General features: G+C 38.5%; 1 protein-coding gene across 4 annotated transcripts; it reads right to left on the bottom strand.

Annotated features, from left to right (window-relative positions):
• Positions 1 to 1,152: 1,152 nt before the first annotated feature.
• Positions 1,153 to 21,572, bottom strand: CCDC77 (coiled-coil domain containing 77). 4 transcript variants are annotated; one of them, XR_015796271.1, is made up of 13 exons: positions 21,473 to 21,572; positions 19,732 to 19,787; positions 18,573 to 18,789; positions 16,842 to 16,984; positions 15,435 to 15,531; positions 13,561 to 13,633; positions 7,004 to 7,092; positions 5,224 to 5,372; positions 4,237 to 4,648; positions 3,891 to 4,016; positions 3,605 to 3,757; positions 1,941 to 2,184; positions 1,153 to 1,219 (listed from the first exon to the last, which is right to left on the bottom strand). XR_015796271.1 is itself a non-coding variant. In XM_007429499.3 (12 exons), the coding sequence occupies exons 1-12, from the start codon at positions 21,485 to 21,487 to the stop codon at positions 2,038 to 2,040; spliced, it is 1,677 nt and encodes a 558-aa protein (XP_007429561.2). In that variant the 5' UTR covers positions 21,488 to 21,572; the 3' UTR covers positions 1,153 to 2,037. The 4 variants fall into 4 exon arrangements, 3 of the variants coding, with proteins under 3 accessions (XP_007429561.2, XP_007429562.2, XP_025023247.2); XM_007429499.3 differs by having other exon boundaries at positions 1,153 to 2,184; XM_007429500.4 differs by having other exon boundaries at positions 1,153 to 2,184; positions 21,445 to 21,566.
• Positions 21,573 to 21,846: the final 274 nt, after the last annotated feature.

The following is a 21,846-nucleotide window of genomic DNA, read 5'->3' as shown; positions in this document are numbered from 1 at the left end:
CAAAACAAGAACAAGTATGTGAATGTCTTTCTTGGTAGAATGTTAACTAAGGATGAGAAAATGAAGAAACTTTAAGATATGCAAATGCTGGGTAGAAATGTATGATCAATGCATGGTTGAGGAAAGAATGTTTGTCAAAGGAAGCAAAAATGGCCATAAGAACATTCTCCTGCCTACTCTGCTATGTAGGAGTGAGTTGGGTATATCAGGAAAAACAAAAGTTGAATAGGGTACTTAAGTATGTACAGTAAAACAAGAAGGAATGCAGACTGAAAACAACAGTGAGGGACCAGTTATGAAACATGAAGTGTTTTAGACACACAGAATGAATGAAGCTCAGATTTCAAAACAAATACATGAAAGGTAGATCAGTTGAAAGAGGAAGACTAAGAAAGTCATGATGGATGGACTTGAGATCCTCAGAGAGATGAGAAGGTTAAGAACAAAAGGCAATAATGAAGTGGCATGGGGTGAAAAAAGGGGCAACCAACCCTCGGGGTGGCTAGCACCTTGAAGATGCTCCCATATGTTAACATCTTACGGACCATCAACATCTTGGAAGATATTATTTGTGTATGTGTTTGGTTTTTATTCTATTTTTATTGTATTTTATATTGTTTTATTGTATTTTAATATTTATTGCTGTTTTATTATGAACCACCCAGAGTCACTTTTTGTGAGATGGGCGGTATCTAAATTTGAAATATAAGAAATATAAATGGGGAGAGGCAGATACAGTGGAGGCAAGGACAGAAAGATATGCAGAAATATAATGAATGCTGGTATAAAATAGATTTAGCTGTATTTCGTTTTTCTTATCTTGTGCCTTAATTTTGCTGGGTTACTATTTCTTACACTTTTGTTCTTTGCATAATACTGATTACTATGAAAGTTAATACTACTATGGGTATATGCATGTATGTACATAGAATGCATATACACAAAGAAAACATAACTGGGCATGTTGGAGTAGTTCTACCATTAACAAAGTAGACTGATACAATTATCATTATAAACTGCCCAGAAGGTTTTTTTCTTATGTAGAAATTATTCGCTAATATTAAATGGCCAGTGATAGTCTCCATTAAGGCTTTGGTTATATCGCTAGTGATCAGCAGAAATAAAAATATCAAGAAAATATAATAATGCAAGTTTTAATGTTATAGCAGAGTAGAAACAATAGATGTATCATAATTATTTTCTGGCTTCAGAAGGATTTCTGCAAAAAAAAAAATTATACCCATGAAAACATAAGAATTACCCATGCTAGAAAGCATCTGTTTTATAACTTAATCCTATGCAAGTTTATTCAGAAACAAGTTTCAGCTCAATGGGACTGACTTCCCTTTTAGTGTACAAAACTGCAACCCTACACACTCTTTATCCTGGGCAATAGAACTGTGTTTTAGGCTGCAGTCCTGCCATCTATGATGAAATTCATCTTGATCTATGCTTCTCCTTAAATCGGGCTACAAATTTGTAGAGAACTCAGAGTAGCAGTTATTTGAAGAACATGGTTCTGATTTTGAAAAATACAGTTAAATTGTCCTTATGGCTCACTATAAGAGTTTCTCTTCTCTATAGAAGTTGGTATCAATCCTTCTTTGCAGTCCAATTCCTGAGAGTCATTTAGAAATTCCTTTCTTCTCCATAATAACTAAGATACAGAGGACACATAACCCACCTAACTGGTTTCTTGGGATCCCTGTATGACATACCATTCTTAGCCAGTAAAAAGTTCCTACAGACTACATCTCCTATAGCACAGCAAAAGCAGTTACCAAATTTCTCTGTGTTGATATGAGCATAAGTCAACATCACAAGCAGAGACCAAATCTAGGTACTCATTCAGAAAGGTAGAAAGAGTTTCATTTCAAATCTCACACAAGTTTTAATTGTTTTCTTCAGCCCTGGAATGTAATGTTATGTGCTATACTCACTGCAGACTACATAATTTGTATAAAATAAACGATGTAAAAAGGTTGTTGCAGTGACAGGTCTTTATCAACACCATTCATTCTGAGTGACATATCCTTATCAACAAACTCGTAGGTCATTTTCCAGCCCATATATCTTTGATTTTAAGTTTTTAAGTTCTCCTTGTATCTTTTTAGTTCTCTTATTTCCTTGGCGAACTTCATGTAGAATTGCAAGATCTTGGTCAGGGCCCACAGTCATTACCACCTAGAAAGGAAAACAATTTCAAAGAAAGGATAAACAGGTTTGAAAGCAGTTTGAGTTTAGAAAAGGAATATAGAGCAATTTTGGGTAGATTTTATTGACTGATTAATTGAAAGGACTTATATGGCTGTCCATCTTATGTACAATAATCTTGGGTGGCTCACAAAAACAGCAGTAAAAACATAACAAGAAACAACAGAGCCACCATCAAAAGGCAATTCCCAGAGCCCAAAAAACCACATTAACATTTAACAGTTATTGGGCTCCAACCACTCCCTAACCCAATGCTTGGGGAAACAACCAGCTATTTAAGGCCTTCTGGAAGGCTAAGAGGGTGTGGGCCTGCCGGATCTGGAGAGGGTGTTCCATAGGGCAGGGGCTGCTGTAGAGAAGGCACACTTCCTAGGTCCCAGCAGATGACAACATTTAAAGGAAGGGAACTGGAGTGCACCCACCCTATCTAACCTGGTGTAACCTTGGGTAGATACCCTCAGGGAGAGTCAGTCCAACAAATAACTTGGCCCTGAAGGTGATAACCAGCACCTTGAATTATACCCCGGAAAAAAAGGAAGCCAGTGCAGCTCACACAGCAATATAGGCAAACTGCAGGGCACCCAGAAGTGCATGGGCAGCTGTATTCTGGCCAGTTGTAACTTCTGAATGGTCTTCAAAGGCATCCCCATGTAGAAAATGTTGCAGTAATCCAACCACGAAGTGACCAGAGCATAACTGACTGTGACCAAGGTGTCCTGGTCCAGGAATGGCAAAGTTGGTGCACATGGTGGATCTGTGCAAAGGTCCCCCTAGCCATGGCTGCCACCTCAAGCAGGAGCCCCAAGTCAGGGCAGCCCCCAAATTTGGCACATGCTCTGGCTGGGGGAGTGCTACCCTGTCAAGAATCAAAGGTGACACCACACCAGATTGTGGGGTGGGGGGGAGTGGTGCAAAAACCAGATCCACTATGTCATGCCATGGTTGAATCACAGTTGGTTTCTTTCCATCCAGACCCTCACAACCTCCAGGTATTGGGTCACAACCTGAATGGCACTGCTGGCCAGGGGTGAAGATGTATAACTGGTTATTATCAGCATACTGATGATACTGCATCCCATATTGTTGATGACCTCCCCCGGCAGTTTCATGCAGATACTAAAGAGGAGTGGTCAGAGACATGAGTCATACCACACTGCAGGGGCCTTGGGCTAGACCTTCCCCCCAACACTAGGAGGACTAGAATTTGCAACTTCCCTGTTCCTAATCCAGTGCCTTTAGCCACTACACCAAATTTGCTCTTGGTAAAACCACAGTCAAACCTAAAATAGATTCAGCTAATGGTTCTTTCTGAAGTTTGGAAATTTGGTCACAAAGCATTATTTCAGAGGAATTAATTCCATTTTAATCCTTTCTCCTGACAAAATAATACCTTGAAAAGTTGCTTCTCTACATTCTGCAGCCTTTGTTGGAGTTGTTTAATGTCAGTTTTAAACCCTTCTACTTCCATGGCACGCCTTTTTTCCAGTGCCTCATAGCGCTGGGTCATTAGCTGTAGCCGTTTCCCCATCTTTTCTGACCGTTGCTACAAATGTGGAAGCAAAACATAAGATTATAATGTAATAATCACATTTTTGTGAGCAGTTCTCAGGATAAGATTAAGGAATGAGGTACCATAGTTTGTCAAAGTTGTTGCAAGAGCAGCAAAAGGTACCTACCTTGAAGATCTCTCGACCTAAATCTCCTTCCTCCCGAATCTTAGCCAACTCCTCTTCCAATGAAACACACTGCTCTCGATACATGTTTGCTAATGTCTGCTCTTGTGTCAATCGATCTTGTAATCCCTGGAGGTGAGATAAAAAACCTTATTTGGGCATCTTAAGCAGCTGGAAGAAAGTACAGAAGCTATGAATGGTCACATCAATAATTAGGAGAAAACAGTGATTGGCAAGAAACTTTTAACACCATTTCAATGTGCCACAGCATCACAGTGTTGAAGTTTTATGGCATTATATCTAATTTTCAGAAATATTTAATCTTCTACTACTCTTCAATAGCCATTACCTTAATCTTTGCCCCATATACTTTATAAATGCCATGCTCTGCTTGAGAAACACGTCTGGCAGCTTTCGGTTTCCTCTTCTTGAAGACTTCAACCCTCCTGCAGGGTGGCGATCTCTTGGTGAAACTCTGCTGACATGGACTACTTTCCCTCTCATCCGGGCTAGTGTCCTGCTGCTCTGGGCTAGTATCCCTCCAGCTCTGACCACTTTCCTGACTTCGATTGATGTGGTCCTGGACCAGACTGCTGTCCTGACAAATCCTGCTCTGTTTGGGTGCACATTTACATTTGTCCATCTTCCTCAGCAGAGTGTCCTTCTCTGCCATCCAGGATTTTTCATTTGCTCGTGCATCAAACTTCATCTGCAGAAAATCTCTGGTACTCTCATATAGCAAATTTTGAGCTTTGTGGTATCTGGGGAGAGGCATTTCAATTAATTAGTAATTTACTGGCCAATTCATACTTTAACCCCACTATGAGGGTGAATCAGGGTGTGGAACAGGAAGCAACAGCTTCAATAGATCAGTATGTCCTAAGTTGATGTCTGCATGGGTGCTTTGTCACCATGTATCCTGGCTTTGCATCTACATGGATTGGATCCTAACCCAGGTTGGATTAGTCATCTGATCCAATACTCTCTACCCTGATTTGTAGCAGCTCTCCAGGATTGCCAGACAGAGGTTTATCACAGAACCCAATATCAAGACCTTTTCTTTGGGAATGGTGATGATTGAATTTGGAACTGATTATCCATGTAACAGCTAGGCTCAGTTATAATGTTATGGACTTTCTCCCAAGTAAAAACAATATCTAGAAGGAATACTTTACAAAACAATCCATCCCACACATACCACAGCAAAGGGTCAAACCAGGAACATCAGATTGAAAAATATTGTATTCTGCTCAGGTCAGAATAAAATGCTTTTACAACCCCTGCCCCATCCAACACATCATTCTTTTTAGTATGTGAACTCAACTTTTGCACCTACTTTTCAGTAATGTCTTTGATCTTCTCCTGATCCCTCTGATGCTGCACCTGAGTTTCTTCAATACGGATGCGTCGATCCTCTAGCAGTGCTTCAATCTGCTCCTTTGACAACTTGGTCTGTTCTTCTAGTTGAGCCTGAAGAGCTTCCACCTGGATCCACAAAGAGAAAAACCTGAAGAATCTGCTACAGTGCAAATAGGGCTTTCCCTTGCAAATAGCCCTATTTTTTTACAGGTTTTAAGCAGTTTGGTTCAGTGGTTAAGGTGTTGGACTAGAAACTGGGAAACCATGAGTTCTACTCCTCCCATAGGTACAGAAGCTGGCTGGTTGGCTTGGACTCTCTCAGTTCAAGCCACTGTTGTGGGGAAGATAGGAGGAGGGAGCATTATATGTTCTTTTTTGGAAAAGTATCATAGTTGTTTTTCCAACTACTAAATGTTAAAGATAAAATGATAAAAAATAAAGTGATATAATTCACCATTAATTATTTGCTCTTTCTTTTGACCATACATTCCCAGATTTGCTACCCCTACTCCCAACTGCACTCTCCTTGTCTGCCTCAGTATTTGCACACCCACAATACTTTGAACAAGAATGAGGGGAAAGCGTTGTTTGCAGCAGGCAACTCACTCTTGTAATAAAGCTGGCAAACTTGCCAGGTTGGATTGTACAAGGACCTTAGCCTGGAAGAAAAGTGGGGTGCCCTCAAAACTCCTTCAATGATTCTGACCAGTTAGTAGCATTAGGGAATAAAATAGTATTAAGGTGAACCCTGAGTGACTTTTCCAGCTAGCTGATTAGTGTAAAAAGGTGTGGTAACATACATCTACATAGCTGAATTCTGATGAAAGAATGACATATCTAGCAGGAGGAGAGCTGCATAGAAATAACTCCTGAGTCATGAATTCTTCCTCCTGGACAATTCCTTTTGTCAGTCCAATGAAAAAGTCAGAACTCTTGGGGCTATTAACCTGTCAGATTTTTCTTGGTGGATACCAGAACTGGAAGTTTCCCCAGTGAGCAATTCAAGGCTGTAGATCTCTTAGTCCTCCAATTGCAGAACCAAGGCAGCATCTCAGCAACTGTTGAGTCTAAAATACAAGTTCTACTAACAGATCTAGATTCAGTTCTTGCACCATTTTCTTCTGCTCACATATTGCCAAAAGTTGTAAACCTCATGCTTTTGAGTGGGAAGAATGGTTGCTAATGGTCCCATTATGGTAAGGGGCTAGCCTAATTTCAGCCTATTTGCTTCTGTCCTTGCCAGAACTATCTCTCATGTGACCGCTTTTGCAATCTTTTGTTCATGCCTGAAGGAAAGCAATAAAACAAGCCAGCTGCCTGGTAAACCTGTTCCTTTGTGTCTTCCTAATGTTCTTTTGTTAGGTTCTACCACTTTCTCTTTTCCCCACTTTTCCCAGGGGGGCACACCTGAACTAGAACAGATTAATACCTAATTAACTGAACACCAGACCTGTCTGTAATAAATCCAACCTTGTCCACAAAGAAATAGTGGATTAGAGGGAAGACTGGTATCCATCACCCAAACCTGGCTAGATGAAAGTACCCTTCACTAAGATCTGTTTAACTGGGGTTCAGTCAAGACCCCAATGCAGAAGAGACAAAGTGTCAATTGTGTATCACCATGAAGTATCACAATGTTCATTACCATACACATATTCTTTAACTCCTTCTTGTTAGAAGAATTGATGCTGAATTTGATGGACCTTAATCCAGACCAGCATGGTGATTCTAGTTTTTCATATATTACTACCAATTACCTGTAATAAGAGTGTTTGGTTGTCTCTTTGGTATCTATCTCCACTTTCAGGCTTCTCTCCTTTATTTTTTAAGGCAGAATTTTTAGTACCTACAGAGAAAATAATTTTAATTGATAAGATGTTATCCCATTCCTTTTGTTTTATTAATCTGAAAGGTTTCCCTTGAGGTAATGTTTTAAGGCTACAGTAGTCAGCAGAATGGAACCATGCACTTACTATGAAAATTCTTTTTCTGTAGTACATCAAGAGTACCCTGAAAAATAGGTTTCTCTTTCCACTTGCTCCGAAAGGAAAATTAAAAAATGTGTGACAATGCCTGGAATAGGAGGAAGCACCTCTCTCTTAAAGTTACAGGATAAAAAAAGTCAAGAGGAAAAAACAATCAGAATAAAAAACACAAGATAGTTCTTCCCCATGATAAAAACTATTATCATATTATGGAAGAACTAATATCCTCCATCCACTGTAGAGAAATAACTTTCACAATCAGTCCTGTTTCTATTTTCCTACTGTGGAAAGAGGCATCCTGGAAACTGAGACATATTAACACAGTGTCCAGGAAGGAGCCAGGTGGGGTGGGGTGGACTGCAAGAACTTTAGTAATTTAGGAAGGAAGACAGAGTGTAACATATTTGCATATAGCAATTATGGGAACCCTATTAAGATAAAAAAAATGCCTGAAGTAACTACACCACCCCTTATAGAACTGGTCACAACTCTCTCCAGAGCAGCGACAGAGCTTCCTAAGAGAGGAAACACAAGAGTGGATGCAACATGTCTGGAAACCTTGCCATAAGATGATCACCTAAAAAGAAACAAATAGCTTTAGGAAGAGTACATAGGTTTATTGCTTTTTGAATAGGAGATAAGAAGGTTGGACCACTCTGACTCCGAACTAAATCTGATGTTCCTGGACATTGTGGAAACAATTAACTTCATCTAGCAGGCTGAGCCAGTCAATGAAATTCCTGTCCAATATGTCTATATCCCATAGAGTGTGGGATATTTGATGTCAGATATCATCTAGAAATAGAATCTCATCCTTGTGAGTGGGGGAATACCGAGTTGAAATCTTCTCATAATGCAGACTGAGTGTTTGCAGAGAATGGAATGCCCTCATAGAACAAAGTTTGAACTAAGGGTCAAGAAGAATGCAATGTTATCCTGGTTGTCTAAACTGCATTCTGGTGGATTTAATTGTGAGCTGTTAACTTATATATCCAGTCCTGCAAGCCAGAATGGCACATATTGTTTTGGGTCTCAGAATCTTACAAAATGTTTTACAATATTTCTAGAAAATATAACTTCGTGTGTCAACCTGACTGTCTCTAGAAAATGAAAATCAGATGCAATGTTAAAAAAGAATACAGGTAACACCATTTGCTTTCCTGAATCAGCTGGACAGCAACTTACATATATAACAGTTGCTACCATAAAAATATCTTGTTGAAATATACTACAGATGTTTCCTCTTCTACTTCTTGACTCCAAGTACCCATACTTGTAATGAAAATTATTTTCTATGTATCTCCCCCTAATAGAAGTTTCTTTTAGAAGATGAAAGCTAGTATTAATATGCACTGAAAAAGAAACCCACAGAATCAAAGCAAAATTTAATTTGTAGGGAAATGTTTTATTTTGAATGTGCAAGCTGGAAAGGGATTACAAATATCAGACACTTAATGAATTAGATGTTAAATATATTTAAATTTCCTTAAATATAAGGAAATCACGCAGCTATCAGTAGAGAATTTCTCCAGAAACCCCTTCCTTCTGTCAGATAATATTTAAACATCTCTAAAAAAAACCTTATGAAAATAAATAATTCTCTGAGCCTCTGCAAAAGGGGGAAAAGGTAAGTTAGTCTCAGACTATAGGCATACATTCTATATGTTATATTATTATTATTGTTGTTGGTTGCACAGTCACCCAAATGTTTAGACTGGATTTGGCATTTTTATCCACCTATCAAGTCCTTCCTAAGGACCTGGGATAGACAGATATTGTTGTTTGATGGTATTAAAGGTATCATTGCAGGTTGTAAGCTATTCCAAGTAAAGCTGCCTTTTGCAATTGACTGATGGTGATTTTGTCAATGCCAATGGTCTTCAAGCGGTACTCCAGATGTTTTGGGATTGCACCCAAGGCGCCTATTACTATTGGTACTATCTTTGCTTTCTTTTGCCATAGTTGTTCTACTTCTATTTGCAGGTCTTTGTATTTCGTGATTTTCTCCAGTTCGTTCTCTTCTATTCTGCTGTCTCCAGTATTGCAATGTCCACGAGCCAGACTTTTTTTTGTCTTTCTTATCAACAATGGTTAAGTCTGGGGTGTTGTGTGGCAGGTGCTTGTCTGTTTGAATTCTAAAGTCCCAGAGCACTTTAGTTTCTTCCTTTTCTATTACTTTGTCTGTTGTGTGGTCCCACCAGTTCTTGCTTGCAGGCAAATGGTACTTCTTGCGGATATTCCAATGTACCATTGTTGCTACTTTGTCATGCTGTTGTTTGTAGTCAATCTCTGCGATCTTCTTGCAGCAGCTAACTAGGTGGTCTACTGTTTCTTCAGCTTCTTTGCAGAGGCAGCATTTGCTGTCTGTTGCTGTCTTCTCAATTCTGGCTTTGTACGCATTTGTTCTTAAGGCTTGGTCTTGTGCAGCCAGAATTAACCCCTCTGTCTCTTTCTTCAACTTTCCTGCTCTTGGCCATTGCCAGATCTTGGTGTAACCTACTTTGCCTGAAAGTTTTTTTGTGTGCTGGCCATGCAATACTTTGCCTTGCCATGTCTCTTTTCTATTCTTCATTTGGTCTTTCTTATAGGCCAGTTTGGTTTCTTTGGTATTCAGTAAGCCGTCATGGTGTACTAGCTTCAGTGCATCTTCTTCACTGCCCTTCAGATATTCTTCAAATGCCCTTTTTTCGTCTTCAACTGTCTGATGTACTTGAAACATTATATGCCCACCTATGGTAAGTAAGTAGAGTCTATCAACATTGCTCAATGGATGAAGGGCATGATTCATTGTCATTATTTTTCTGGTCTTCCTATCCAGGGATTTTAGTTCAGCTTGAGTCCAGTCCACTATTCCAGCTGTGTATCTAATGACTGGAATTGCCCAAGTGTTAATTGCCTTGATGGTATTTCCTCCACTGAGTCTGGACTTTAATATCTTCTTCACTCTCATTATGTATTCACTCCTAACCTTCTTCTTGACTCAATGTGCTTGATGTTGTCAGCTTGAAGGATGCCCAGGTATTTGTAGTGATCTTCTTCATCCAGACTCTTAATGTTATTTCTATAGAGGATCTTGATTCCTTCAGTTTTCACTATTTTTCCCTTGTTGACAGTAAGGGTGGCACATTTGTCCAGTCCAAATTCCATTGCAATTTGTTGCTGTATATTTGGACAGTGTTGAGCAGTATTCCATTTCAGATGGCATTTTCGGATCATTCATGTAAAGGAGGTAGAATAACCTGGCAGATGTTTTTGATGTTTGATAGCCATGGCCTGACTTGTTCAGTATTGTTGACAGTGGAATCAATGTAAATGACAAACAGTAGTGGTGATAGTGAATCTCCTTGAAAGATTCCTCTCTTGATATTAACCTCTCCCAGTCTATCACCATTGACCAGCAACTATCTCTTCTATTGTGCCACTGATCTTTGTACAAAGCTTCTGATGTTTCTACTGACTCCTGTTATTTCTAGGTGCTTGATTATCCAGTCATGTGGCAGGGAGTTGAATGGCTTCTTGTAATCAATCCAAGCTACATTCAAGTTGGTCCTCCTTCTCCTGCAGTTTTCAAAATCATCTTGTCAATTAGGAGGTGATCTTTTGCACTCTGCTGTTTGGGCGGTTTCCTTTTGCTCAGATGGAAAGAGCTTGTTTTCAGCTAGATGCTGTTGGATGGCATCAGCTACCACACCAGTTAGCAATTCGAAAGTTGTTGGTAAGCAGGTAATTGGCCTGTAGTTGCCTGGTGCTGCCCCTTTTGTTGGATCTTTCATTATCAGGTAGGTTTTGCCAGATGTTAACCAATCTTCAATTTTACCTCCTTGCAGTATGTTGCTAAACTGCTTGGCAATGAGTGGATGCAGAACAATCAGATGTCAACCAAAAATCATGCAGTTCATCTTCACCTGGTGCTGACCAATTATTGATCTTCCTTGCCCTTTTCTCCACAACTTCTGCTGTTATTACAAGTTCTTTCATTTCAGCTTTTTTATTCTTATCCACCTCCATTATCCAAGCTGCATTCTTGTTTATATTTCTTTGGGTTGTCTCATAGCTGAGCCCAGAACTGCACTGTTTCTTCTTTGTCAGACATTGACTGGTTCATTGCAGTCTCTGCCATGGATGGATTTATAGAAATGTTTCTGATTTGACTGAAATTGGAGATTCTGCCTATAGTGTGCAATTCAAGCTTCATATCTGCTGATCTTTTTGGCTATGACTGTTATTTGCTGCTTTATTATTTCCAGTGCTTCTTTGATCTTTCTTGTTTCTAGGTGATCTTTCTTGATCAGTTATTCTTTGGTCTTCTTGTTCTTCAGCTTCTTTTCTTTCATCTGTTCTAGCTTGCTTGCATCTGATCTTAGCATGTTCATCTTATATTCCAACCTGATCTTTCATTTTGGTGGTGCACTCTTTGGCTTTTTTTTGTTTGGTGATTTTGCATCCAAGGTCTTCAGTTATAACTGAAGCTGTGCTGTACATTAGTTCATTTGTTTCTTGCAGTGAGCTGGTGTTTATATTTGATATTACAGTATTGGCATCTTTTAATACTTGTGCTAGCTGTTTCTTTGTAACAAGCTTCAATGTAGCAACCTTATTCTGTTGTTTTTGTGCTGTTCTAGATGCTCAGTTATTCTTTGTTTCAATTTCTCTTGTTTTTTAGTTAGAGGGTTTTGTTCTTTCTGAGGAAAAGGTAGAGGAGAGGGTGCCTGGTTTGGAAATGAAAATGATTCAATAGTTATGCTGGCTTCCTCTACTGCCAAATCCTCTTGCTTTGCCTCTATAGTCTGAGCTACTTCTGGCAAGGCTTCAATTTCTTTGCCCTGGGTAGAGCTTTGCAGTTCTTCCAATTCTACTTCTGTGAATACTTTATTTTGTATTACAAATTGATATTGATCTGCTAGCCTCTGTTCTGTTATTTCTGATTCTGGATGTTCTTTCCAGAACTGGTGCATTCTTTTCAGATATCCTGTTCTTGTTTGACTTGATTTGTAATAGCAGATCATTATTTGTTTGCAGTCTTTGTATATTTGTGATGGGTAAACAACTTTTCTTCCAGTAGTTGTACAGCTGCTGGCCCTGGTTGCTCAGCCAACAGACCTGAGTTCTGTAGCCCATTTGTCAAGATGTCCAAAAACTAGAACACCTACCACGGCTCTCGCTGACTTGGGCAACGACTGATCCGATATAGATTTCTGTAAATTACATCTCATCACATTGTTTATGGGAGAGACACTCTTCGTCTGGCTCTTCTGATGAGACCTGCCCAGAATGGTTGAACCTCTGGCATAGCTCTCATCTTCCTCGGAGCACGCAAGCCCCATAACCATGTCAAGGTAGTGCCTCATTGAGGGATTATTATTATATTTTTATCCCACCTTTTTTTATATATAACTCAAGGCGGCAAACATACCTAATACTCCTGTCACCTATTTTCCTCACAACAACAATCCTGTGGAGTGGGCTGGGCTGAAAGAGTGTGACTGATCCAAGGTAGTGCCTAGAACTCAGAGTCTCCTGGTTTCTAGGCCAGCACCTTAATCACTACACCAACTGTCTCTCTAATTCTAATTTTATGTGTGTATCTATTGCTAAAACTTGGGCAAACAGCATGGGATTGTTATTTCTGGATTCGTTGTTAATACCAAAAGCTCTCATTGATGCATCCCAAAATCATACAGAGGTAATTCACCAGTGATGAAGCCACTATGGCTGAGATCAATGTGATCAGCATAAAGAGGGGTACTGACAGTTTTCAGGGAGCAAAGCAGAACTGCTATTTAGAGTTTGCCTCCTACTGACTGGTAGTCAGAACATCCACTACTGGTGTTCCATCTATCCGAGAGATCCCTGAAAGAACTGAGAGAAACTTTTAGGCTTTGCTTTCTTCAAAAAATCAAGACAATCAATTCATTCCTTGTGAAAAGAAGTCCACAAAATCCTATGCAATGGAGTTTAGCAGGAACATCACTGAGAGGGAGTGTTTTCTCCCACTTTATGGCTGCTCCAAGTCTTAGCCCTGCCTAGTGAAATGAGCAACCCAGTTGTTAGGATATCCTCCTAGCAAAAAGAAAAGAAAAGAAGAAAATAAAATAAAATGGTGACTTCATCTACTTCACATCATCTAGGAATAATCAATGTACAACTCCCAAATTTATAGGCACCACCCTGGGAGTTGTAGCTGCAACACATCCAGAGAGTACCACAAAGGGGAAGGCTGAATATTCAAGCAGGCAAATTAAATAAAGCCAGATCTCTTCCATAAAACTCAATGGTATCTGAATGTTATCTGTAATGTTTACTAAAATAATTTTTATTTTTCCACTGACCTATTTTTGAAGTGTGTTTGTCATATCTATCGTGTAAATCTCTGTTCTTGGTTGGCTGTTGATGTATAGTGACCTATAATAACCAAAACATTTTGTTCATTTTCTATTCTACCGATACTTTTAATATACACATTAGACACAATACAATTACAAGAAATAATCAAATAAATAAATAGATAACAATAATCTTACAGTTTAGTTTCAACTGCTGATTTTTTATTCCTGTATCTTAATATTTCTCCATGCATTTCCCTATCTCTAGTAAACCGTTTACCAAGGTACACAAATTAACCTACTTTCTCTAGTTAATTTTCCCCATTAGTCACAACTACCCTGGTCTTTTATAACTTAATTTTCAGATCCATCTTGTTGTATTATACAAGCTATCTAACATTTACTGCAAATCATTCAGGTCTCAACTAATAACAAGGCATAATCTGCAAGCAGAAGTACATATACATTCATGTCTCCAAGTGATAAATCTCTAAAATCATTATAAGCACTCTTCTACATTTATTTATTAATATATAAAGCATCAGGGGGACATCACACACCTTTGTCTTACTCTGTTTAATGTTAAGCTATTAGCTATGCATTCTCTGTATTTTCATGCATGCTTTATTTCCATCATCTACCACTCTTAAAGCATTCATCAACCAATCTCCAACTTCATATTTGTGTAAAACACTCCATGCCTATTCACCTTATCATATGTTTTTTCTGGATCAATATAAAATAAACTTTATTTCTCATATTAATTTTTCAATGACCTACTGAACAAAAAAAATCTGGTCTCTACTCACTTCTCTGCCAGTAAAAAAAGCTGCACTGCACTTCCCAAATCTTTTTCATCTATCATCCTATTTCAATCAGTATTCTGCCAGTTTCCTAGCACACTGAACAAACTAATTTGCTTCTGACTGAGTCAGTAAACTGCATATACCGCCCAGCTGATAGGATGTGGGTAACCCCATACTGGCTTGCAAGGTAGTCTCTAGAGTTTGCTCTAAATCCTAGTTTGCTCAGAATATTGTGAGAATACTTGTGCAAAGCTGGGATTTGGTTGTTCTTGTGACATACTATGCCAAATTATGCCAAAACTGACTGGTGCTGTCCTTACCATTTGTAGGCAATGTTGTAAGTAGCACAGCTACACCTTCTCCATCACTAAAAGGCATTCCTGTGAAAGCTGACCTATACAAATTATACGACCAGTCCTTGACTTACAAGGCTTTCTGGAATTTGCCACTAGGGATAGCACTGGATTTAGGTCTATGAAGTATAAATTCATCTGTTCCATTAAACTTTTAATCTATTGACTTCCATTAGTTTTGCCTGAAGATCTTTACACATGTGATTATGTTTATATTCTGCTCTTTCTCTGAGAACTCAATGGTATTTTTTCACTCCAAAATTATATTCTAGTGCCTTGAATACATTTTGCTGCCTTTTGTTCCAGCTGCATTATTTTATGTCAAATTATAGTATAATTGTATTGTCAAAGGCTTTCACGGCCGGAATACGATGGCTGGTGTGGGTCTTCCGGGCTATGTGGCCGTGTTCTGGAAGTTTTGTTTCCTAACGTTTCGCCAGCATCTGTGACCGGCATCTTCAGAGAGCAGGAGCACAGAGAGAACTGCTCCTGTCTGTGCTCCTGCTCTCTGAAGATGCCGGTCACAGATGCTGGCGAAATGTTAGGAAACAAAACTTCCAGAATATGGCCACAGCCCGGAAGACCCACACCAGCTATAGTATAATTGTTTAAAATTCCTTTATAAGCCATCAATGATAATGTAGCTAATGTAATTTCTTTTATAAAAAAAATAAGAGAAATAATCAAATAAAAATATCTATGTGAATTGATGGGCATTTACCTTATCTGGTGGCTCCTTGTGAAAATAGGTAATTTCACCACTGTCTGTTCCTAATAAAGCCAAAAGATGCTGAATCTTCTTTCTGTCCTCTAATTCCCTGTAATGCATTGAAAATAAGGCAATTTATTTGTTGCTAAATACTGATGTATCCTGCACTTTTTGTTGACTTCAAGGCCCATCTAAACTTTAAAAAGCAAGCCTTTTACTGCACATACTCTACAAGTTTTCTGTCTTGTAGAATCTGATCATGTAAGGTCTCATGAAAATTCTCTGGCAAACAAATGGTTGGAAACACAGCCTTTTAAATGTAATTTCTCCTCTGCTGAAGATATTCTCCCTCTAAGTTTCTTCTATTTCAGAAAGAACTAATGGAGATTATAGTAGCATCTTATTACTAAGAATGTGAACTTGAATCTTTAGCCACCAGGAGGCAATGTTAGCAAACCATTTTATAAAGCAGAGACTGCTTAAAGTCAGACTGTTTCTGAAATTACTTTTTTGGAAACAAGTCTACATGATGCAAAGACTAGCTTTGGAAGGGGAGGTTCTATTTTAGCACTGAGACATACATATAGCAGAAATGTTCTGCAGTGTCTCCCGAAGCCGATATCAGTCCCGATTGTAATTCTGAAATTCCCATCATGATGGGATTGTAAAAAGTAACATCCCACAGCATATGCAAGGTAATCAGGCTGGGTTACGAAAACAAATGTATTACATCACTTGAAGAAGTCCTGTGTGTTTGACTTGTACCGGTGAACAGCTGACAAGTATGAACTGTCCGTACGTGAATGAAGTTATTGGGTTTTTTTTCAAACAAAGGGGCAAGGAGGAAGACTTCTGAGTAAATTGATCCAATTTCTTTGAAACTGTTTTTCATGTGAAATGGATCTCCTGGCCCTTTTCTTTTTCTGGTAATTTTTGATTATTGTGTTTGTAGTCTATTAACGTGAACCAAACAGATAGCTCTCTTACTCAACTGGATGTATTTATTTTCAACATTTCTATCCAGTCAGTAAAGACAATGTTTTAGGTAAGAGAAAAAATAGTCTTTGTGGTGTCCTACATTGATATATACTGTAGTTCCAGTGACAAGAGAAGCTACATTTGCAGTCTTCTCAAGACAACAGCAGAGGAATGAAGGGTTTTGTAAGTTCAGCCTATCACTGACAGTATGTACCATGATCTTTGTCACAGATCTTTTCACATTAGAGAAGCAAAAACCAGTTATCTTCCTACATCTTGAAATAAAAAGGTAACGAAGAAGCATATTGCTCTCCTCTATAATCCATTCATGAGCATCTTTTGTCCATGTGCAAAACTTCAATATATTTCAAATCTATAGATTCTATCAAAGGTAATCTCTTAGCATCTCCATTTTTCAGTCTTTCAGACCAGGCCACAAACCTGATTTTCAGCCGATCATTTTCAGCATAAAGGCGCAGCACATGCTCTCTTTCTTGAAAAAGGTATACCTGCATGTCACTCAAAGCCTTCTGCAGTTCTGCAATTTCTTCTTCTCGCTGACGCATTTCCCATTGTAACTTGTGCTGCACATAAAAAATATTATTAATCACCTGTCAGTTGAAACCAAAGTAGAACACAAGTCTCATTATCATGATCCATCTCAAACCCAAGGCAACTGTCTGGCAGAATGCTAGCATTTAAGAATTCTCTGTCAAGAAGGTGCTTAATCATGCTCTGCAAATTGTGACAAATATTTTCCTCACTCTAACCACCTATTGTATTTGCTAGGAACTGTCTTCTAGACTTCTAACTTCAATGGAAGTTCTAGTAGCTTTTGAGCAAACTGTCCATGCCTCTCTTAGCACTATTACAATTATTACTTTTTCTACACTTCTAATATTTCTCCTATTTTCTTCTATTTAGTTCCACTTTCCTTTCTCTTAGCACCTAGACTGAATTCTCTAACTGTAAACTGCTCAGTTTATTCACTTTTCTACATTTGGTCAGGGCCAAGGATGAGTAGAGAACATACTTTGCTGATGCAAAAGTTAAGCCTGTGGCATCTTCAATAAAAATGCTTCTAAGTAACAGATTAGGCCCAGCAGAGCTACTCTGAGCCAGAATAATTACTATGGTATTGGCTTAGCTGAATCAAAGATCAGGAAATGAATCAAGAGAGGAGAAAAGTGGCTTAAAATATGAATACAAAACTGCCATGCTAAAGATATCAGCTGTCTACTTCAGAACAGCAACTGATCTCTCCCATTCTTGAGGAACATAGTCTACAACTAAAATATACAACTGTGGATCACCTTCCCAGCAGGATACGCCAGGAAAAGACTGAGCCATAAAAATCTTGTTTCATATTCCTTCTTTACTTGTATGCAAAAACTTGCTCAACTGACCTCTCACTCTCCTGGGTGCCTCCTTTTCTTGCTAGGAAAGACAATACCCTAAAGAAAAGCAACACTTCATCTCGGAGTATTGGGAGTAATAAAGTAGGGAGTACTAAAGCAGCAACAAAGTTATCAATTAGGTAATGTAATATAGTAACTTAAGATTCACTAACACAATGCATGCATGTGCATGCACACACACACAGACACATATATATATACACAGAAAGACAGCACTTTGAACCTCTTTGACGTCACATCTGCTCATCTGCTTGGAAAATGCATACGTATCTCATGAAAAACATTTTTTTTCCTGCTTGCTTTCTAAATCTACCTCCCCCCCTCTCCAACAAATTACATATGTTAAAAAATATAGTTTTGGCTTAATTTAGGCCTGACTAGAATTCTCTTGTTAAGACTGTGAATGAAAAAGGAAGATGGAAGGAGGAGAATAATGCTTCAGTCCATGTTGATTCTTTTAAAAACTAAGCTGGATGAAGGCTTCTTTCACCATCAATGATTTAAAGCAGTTTTTTTTTTAAATGTATGAGGATTCAGAATATAGCAGGTGGAACCAGGTTCCAGATAATTCGTATTTCTCCTTAATACTTTTCAGTAGAAAAATGCCCTTTATGTAGCTTTTGCAGAAAATTCAAAGTGGTAAAGATATCAAGATTGCATTAAGGAAAAGGACAAAGGAGTAAGCTTTAAAGCTTCCTTACATGGCTTTCCAATCCACCTATCTCTTGGTAGATTATCACTCCCTTTTTCCTACCTGATCATCATAAGATGCTTTGTATGTCTCCAAGCGTTTCACCAGTGCCTCATGCTCTTCATCAAATTCTGCGATCTTCTTTCGATAGTACTCCAGCAGCTCCCGGGAGGGGCGAAGGTAGGCCAGGCGTTCATTGATTGAAGGAAGAGGGGTAGAATCACTTTGGTGAGGAGAAGGGGGCACAGCACCCTTGGACGAGCCATATGGAATGTTTGATCTGAGAAACATTATTAGATACCAAAAAAAAACACCAATTAACATTACTAAAACTATAAAACCCAATACTTGCATTACAACAAACAAATGCAGAGATATGCTATTTTAGACACTAGATTAGGATTGTTTCATTATATGAGAAGGGGAGCATTTATTTTCATTCAATTTGGAAAAAGTGAGTAATTAGATAACTGTACACCTTAATGAAGGAATCCAAACTGTTCACTCTTATGGGCCCATTGCTGGGTTACTGCCAGACACAGCTGTATTTACATATAGAATACAAACCTCTGTATTCAAAACATTTCTGCAGGTATTTGGTGCAGGGTTCAAGAAACTCAAATTTCAGTGGCCTATCCTTTACCTAGAACTCACAACAGGTTATAACAATATTGTAACACATACAAGTGTTACAATGTAAAGACACTAATCTATTACATACAATACAGGCTTACACAAGAAACAGGAAGCCTAAGATGATTAAAAATGCCCCATTAAAACCTAGGGAGTAAATTGGGGTTCTAGTTACACTGATCTGAAAGCCATATTGCGGTGAGCAACCTTTCTGGCCTTGGTCCACCAACCAATAACATCATGACATCTCCAGAATGGGCAAGATCAAACTTTGTGGTCTTGTGTGTGTGTGTGTGTGTGTTTTAGGGGGGTTAAAAAGCACAGTATAATATGCCATTTTAAGCCCCTTAAAGAGAAACAGTGGCCTGATTTTGGAGCAGGTGTCACTCCCAAAACAACAAATAAATCCATAAACTCCAACAAAGGCCAAAAATTTCAAAAATATGACTATTCCTGAGTGTGTGGCTCTGGAAACTAAAAATGGGGTGCTGGGAGGTCTACGCGTGCTCTGCAACATTCTTACTCTTGAGATAAATGAAAAGGAAAACAACAAAGACATATGAAATCAGCATCTAATTCTTTGACTTACTTTTTGGAAGCAGAGGGTGTTCTTGGAGAAGTAGTCATGGTGCATATTCTCACCACCTGCAATGCATTCATTATATTGAATTACTGAGCCATAAAACATTTCCCACCATTTGGCCTCTATCCAAAAGATCAGAAAACAAAAACATTTCTTATGGTGATCTTTTTTGACAATTTGTCCCTATATGCCATAATAAAGAACATAAGGAGATGACTTATACCCATTCAGGCCAATAGTTGGTCTAATCCAACTCAATAAAACATGGAATGGCTCATAAAATACTGTAGATTCAAATAAGATTAGTCCAATTTAGCTCTGATCTGTAACAACTCTAAAAGCTGATTATTCAAGTTTTCTTAGGTTTATTTATGACACCTACTGTAAAACTATGGTCTCATTCATATAATGCAGTTATGTCGTTTGTTTGTTTTGTTTTAGCATTTAGTATTGCAGTTTGTAAGCCATAGTTTATGGATGAAAGTCTTTTGTGGACTGAATCAGTTGTGGCTTATTGTGATTAAGCAACAATAATTTAAACAATGTGGATATGACAGTAATGTTTATGTTATATACTACATAGTTCCTCCATTAATATTTAATTTCATTATAATGCTCCAATCATTAAAAACAAATCCTCCAGAATCTTTATCATAATTTCAGAACTCGACTCAAGTGAGTTCTTTATTTTCAATTCATATTTACTATTCAAATTGTAAATTTTTGTTTTTATTCCAATTAAATTTAGTTCCTCTTTTCAGCTTGGGTAGTTCTTCAATGAAACTCAGTCATTCAACATACACACCTACCACCTTCTCTTAATCCACTTAATAGTTTCTGTCAGAGTCTGTAGGGTTCATTTAGCCCACTTTTAAATGCAACATTTCAAGTCTAGAACATATTAAATAAGAATATCTTGGTGCATAAAGCCAATTCCTCATCAATGCAGTGTAGTACAACATTATGTAAGTGCAAGCACAGTTTTTCAATGAATACACTGCAAAATAAATATAAGAAATTTCATACACAAAAATACATATTTAATTATTGCATCTCAAAATTCTAAATATGTCCATTTGCCTAAAAAAGTTGGGGGCCCATATATCAGTCTATGTATGAAGCCATGTTGAGACAACACTGTATCCTGTATTTAACTATGGTTTACTCAACCTAATTTTCTGGGATCCTACCACATACTGGATTATAAGCTACCTGTGGATAAGGCTTGCATCACATGCTAAAATATGGTTATCTAGTTTATAGTTTAGCATGTTGTATAAACAAAGCCCATAGTGGCAATTGGAAAAAATGGCAGTTATATTCAAGACAAGCAGAAGTGAGGTGAGGGCTGACAGGAAGTTTAAGTTCAGCAGGTAAGGGAAGATTCAGGGCTAGCGAGTTGCTTCTGAAAAGTGAGCAAATGTTTGCATTTTCACCCAGTAACTCTGTGAGTTTGGCTATCTGAGGGAAGGTTACTACACAGCTGAAAAGGGATCTAACTCCCATTCTCCCCAAGCTCAAATCCCACATCCTATCTACTGCACTAGTGCGGGCTTCCACGTAGCCTCCTTACTAAGAACTGGAAACAAAAATGAAGCGGGTATAGCCTACTTGATGGAGAGAGCCTGGGTCTCCCAAACATCTGAATGGGACACTTCTGGTTTAATGTCAAAAAGTATGAAAGCAACCAGAAGCTACAGTATTTTCCCCTTATCCTACCAGAACGTCGTGCAACCCCGTGACACACCCTTCTCGGTCCCATCCAGAACCAGAAATTTGTACTTTTCTCCTACGCGCTGCTAACTCTCGCGTTCATGCCGCTGCTCCTGCTGGTCTCAACGGAAAAACCAAAAATCAAACAACAAGCTGCGAACGTCCTCCAATCCGGAGAAAGGAGACAAACGATGTCGGATATTTTGTCCAATCACAACTCTGTACTCATCCACGCGGCTTCTCTGCTAAGAGTCAGTTTGGGAAATGAAGTCTCGGCAAAAAAGCAGCGAGAGTCAATAAAAGGCTGAAGAACTTCCTTGGATCATTTTGGCAACGGGATAAAAGACCTAAACCAAATGATGAACAGGAAGCAAAGATGGTTTTAATACAATTATGTAGTCGAGAGCA

This window comes from Python bivittatus, unplaced genomic scaffold (assembly GCF_059951505.1).
Source record: "Python bivittatus isolate LINGU-HERP-01145 unplaced genomic scaffold, Pbiv_v1 ctg000330_np1212, whole genome shotgun sequence".
NCBI lineage: Eukaryota > Metazoa > Chordata > Lepidosauria > Squamata > Pythonidae > Python > Python bivittatus.
The sequence above is the reverse complement of the archived record's forward strand: the minus strand, read 5'-3'. Positions and strand labels throughout refer to the sequence as shown.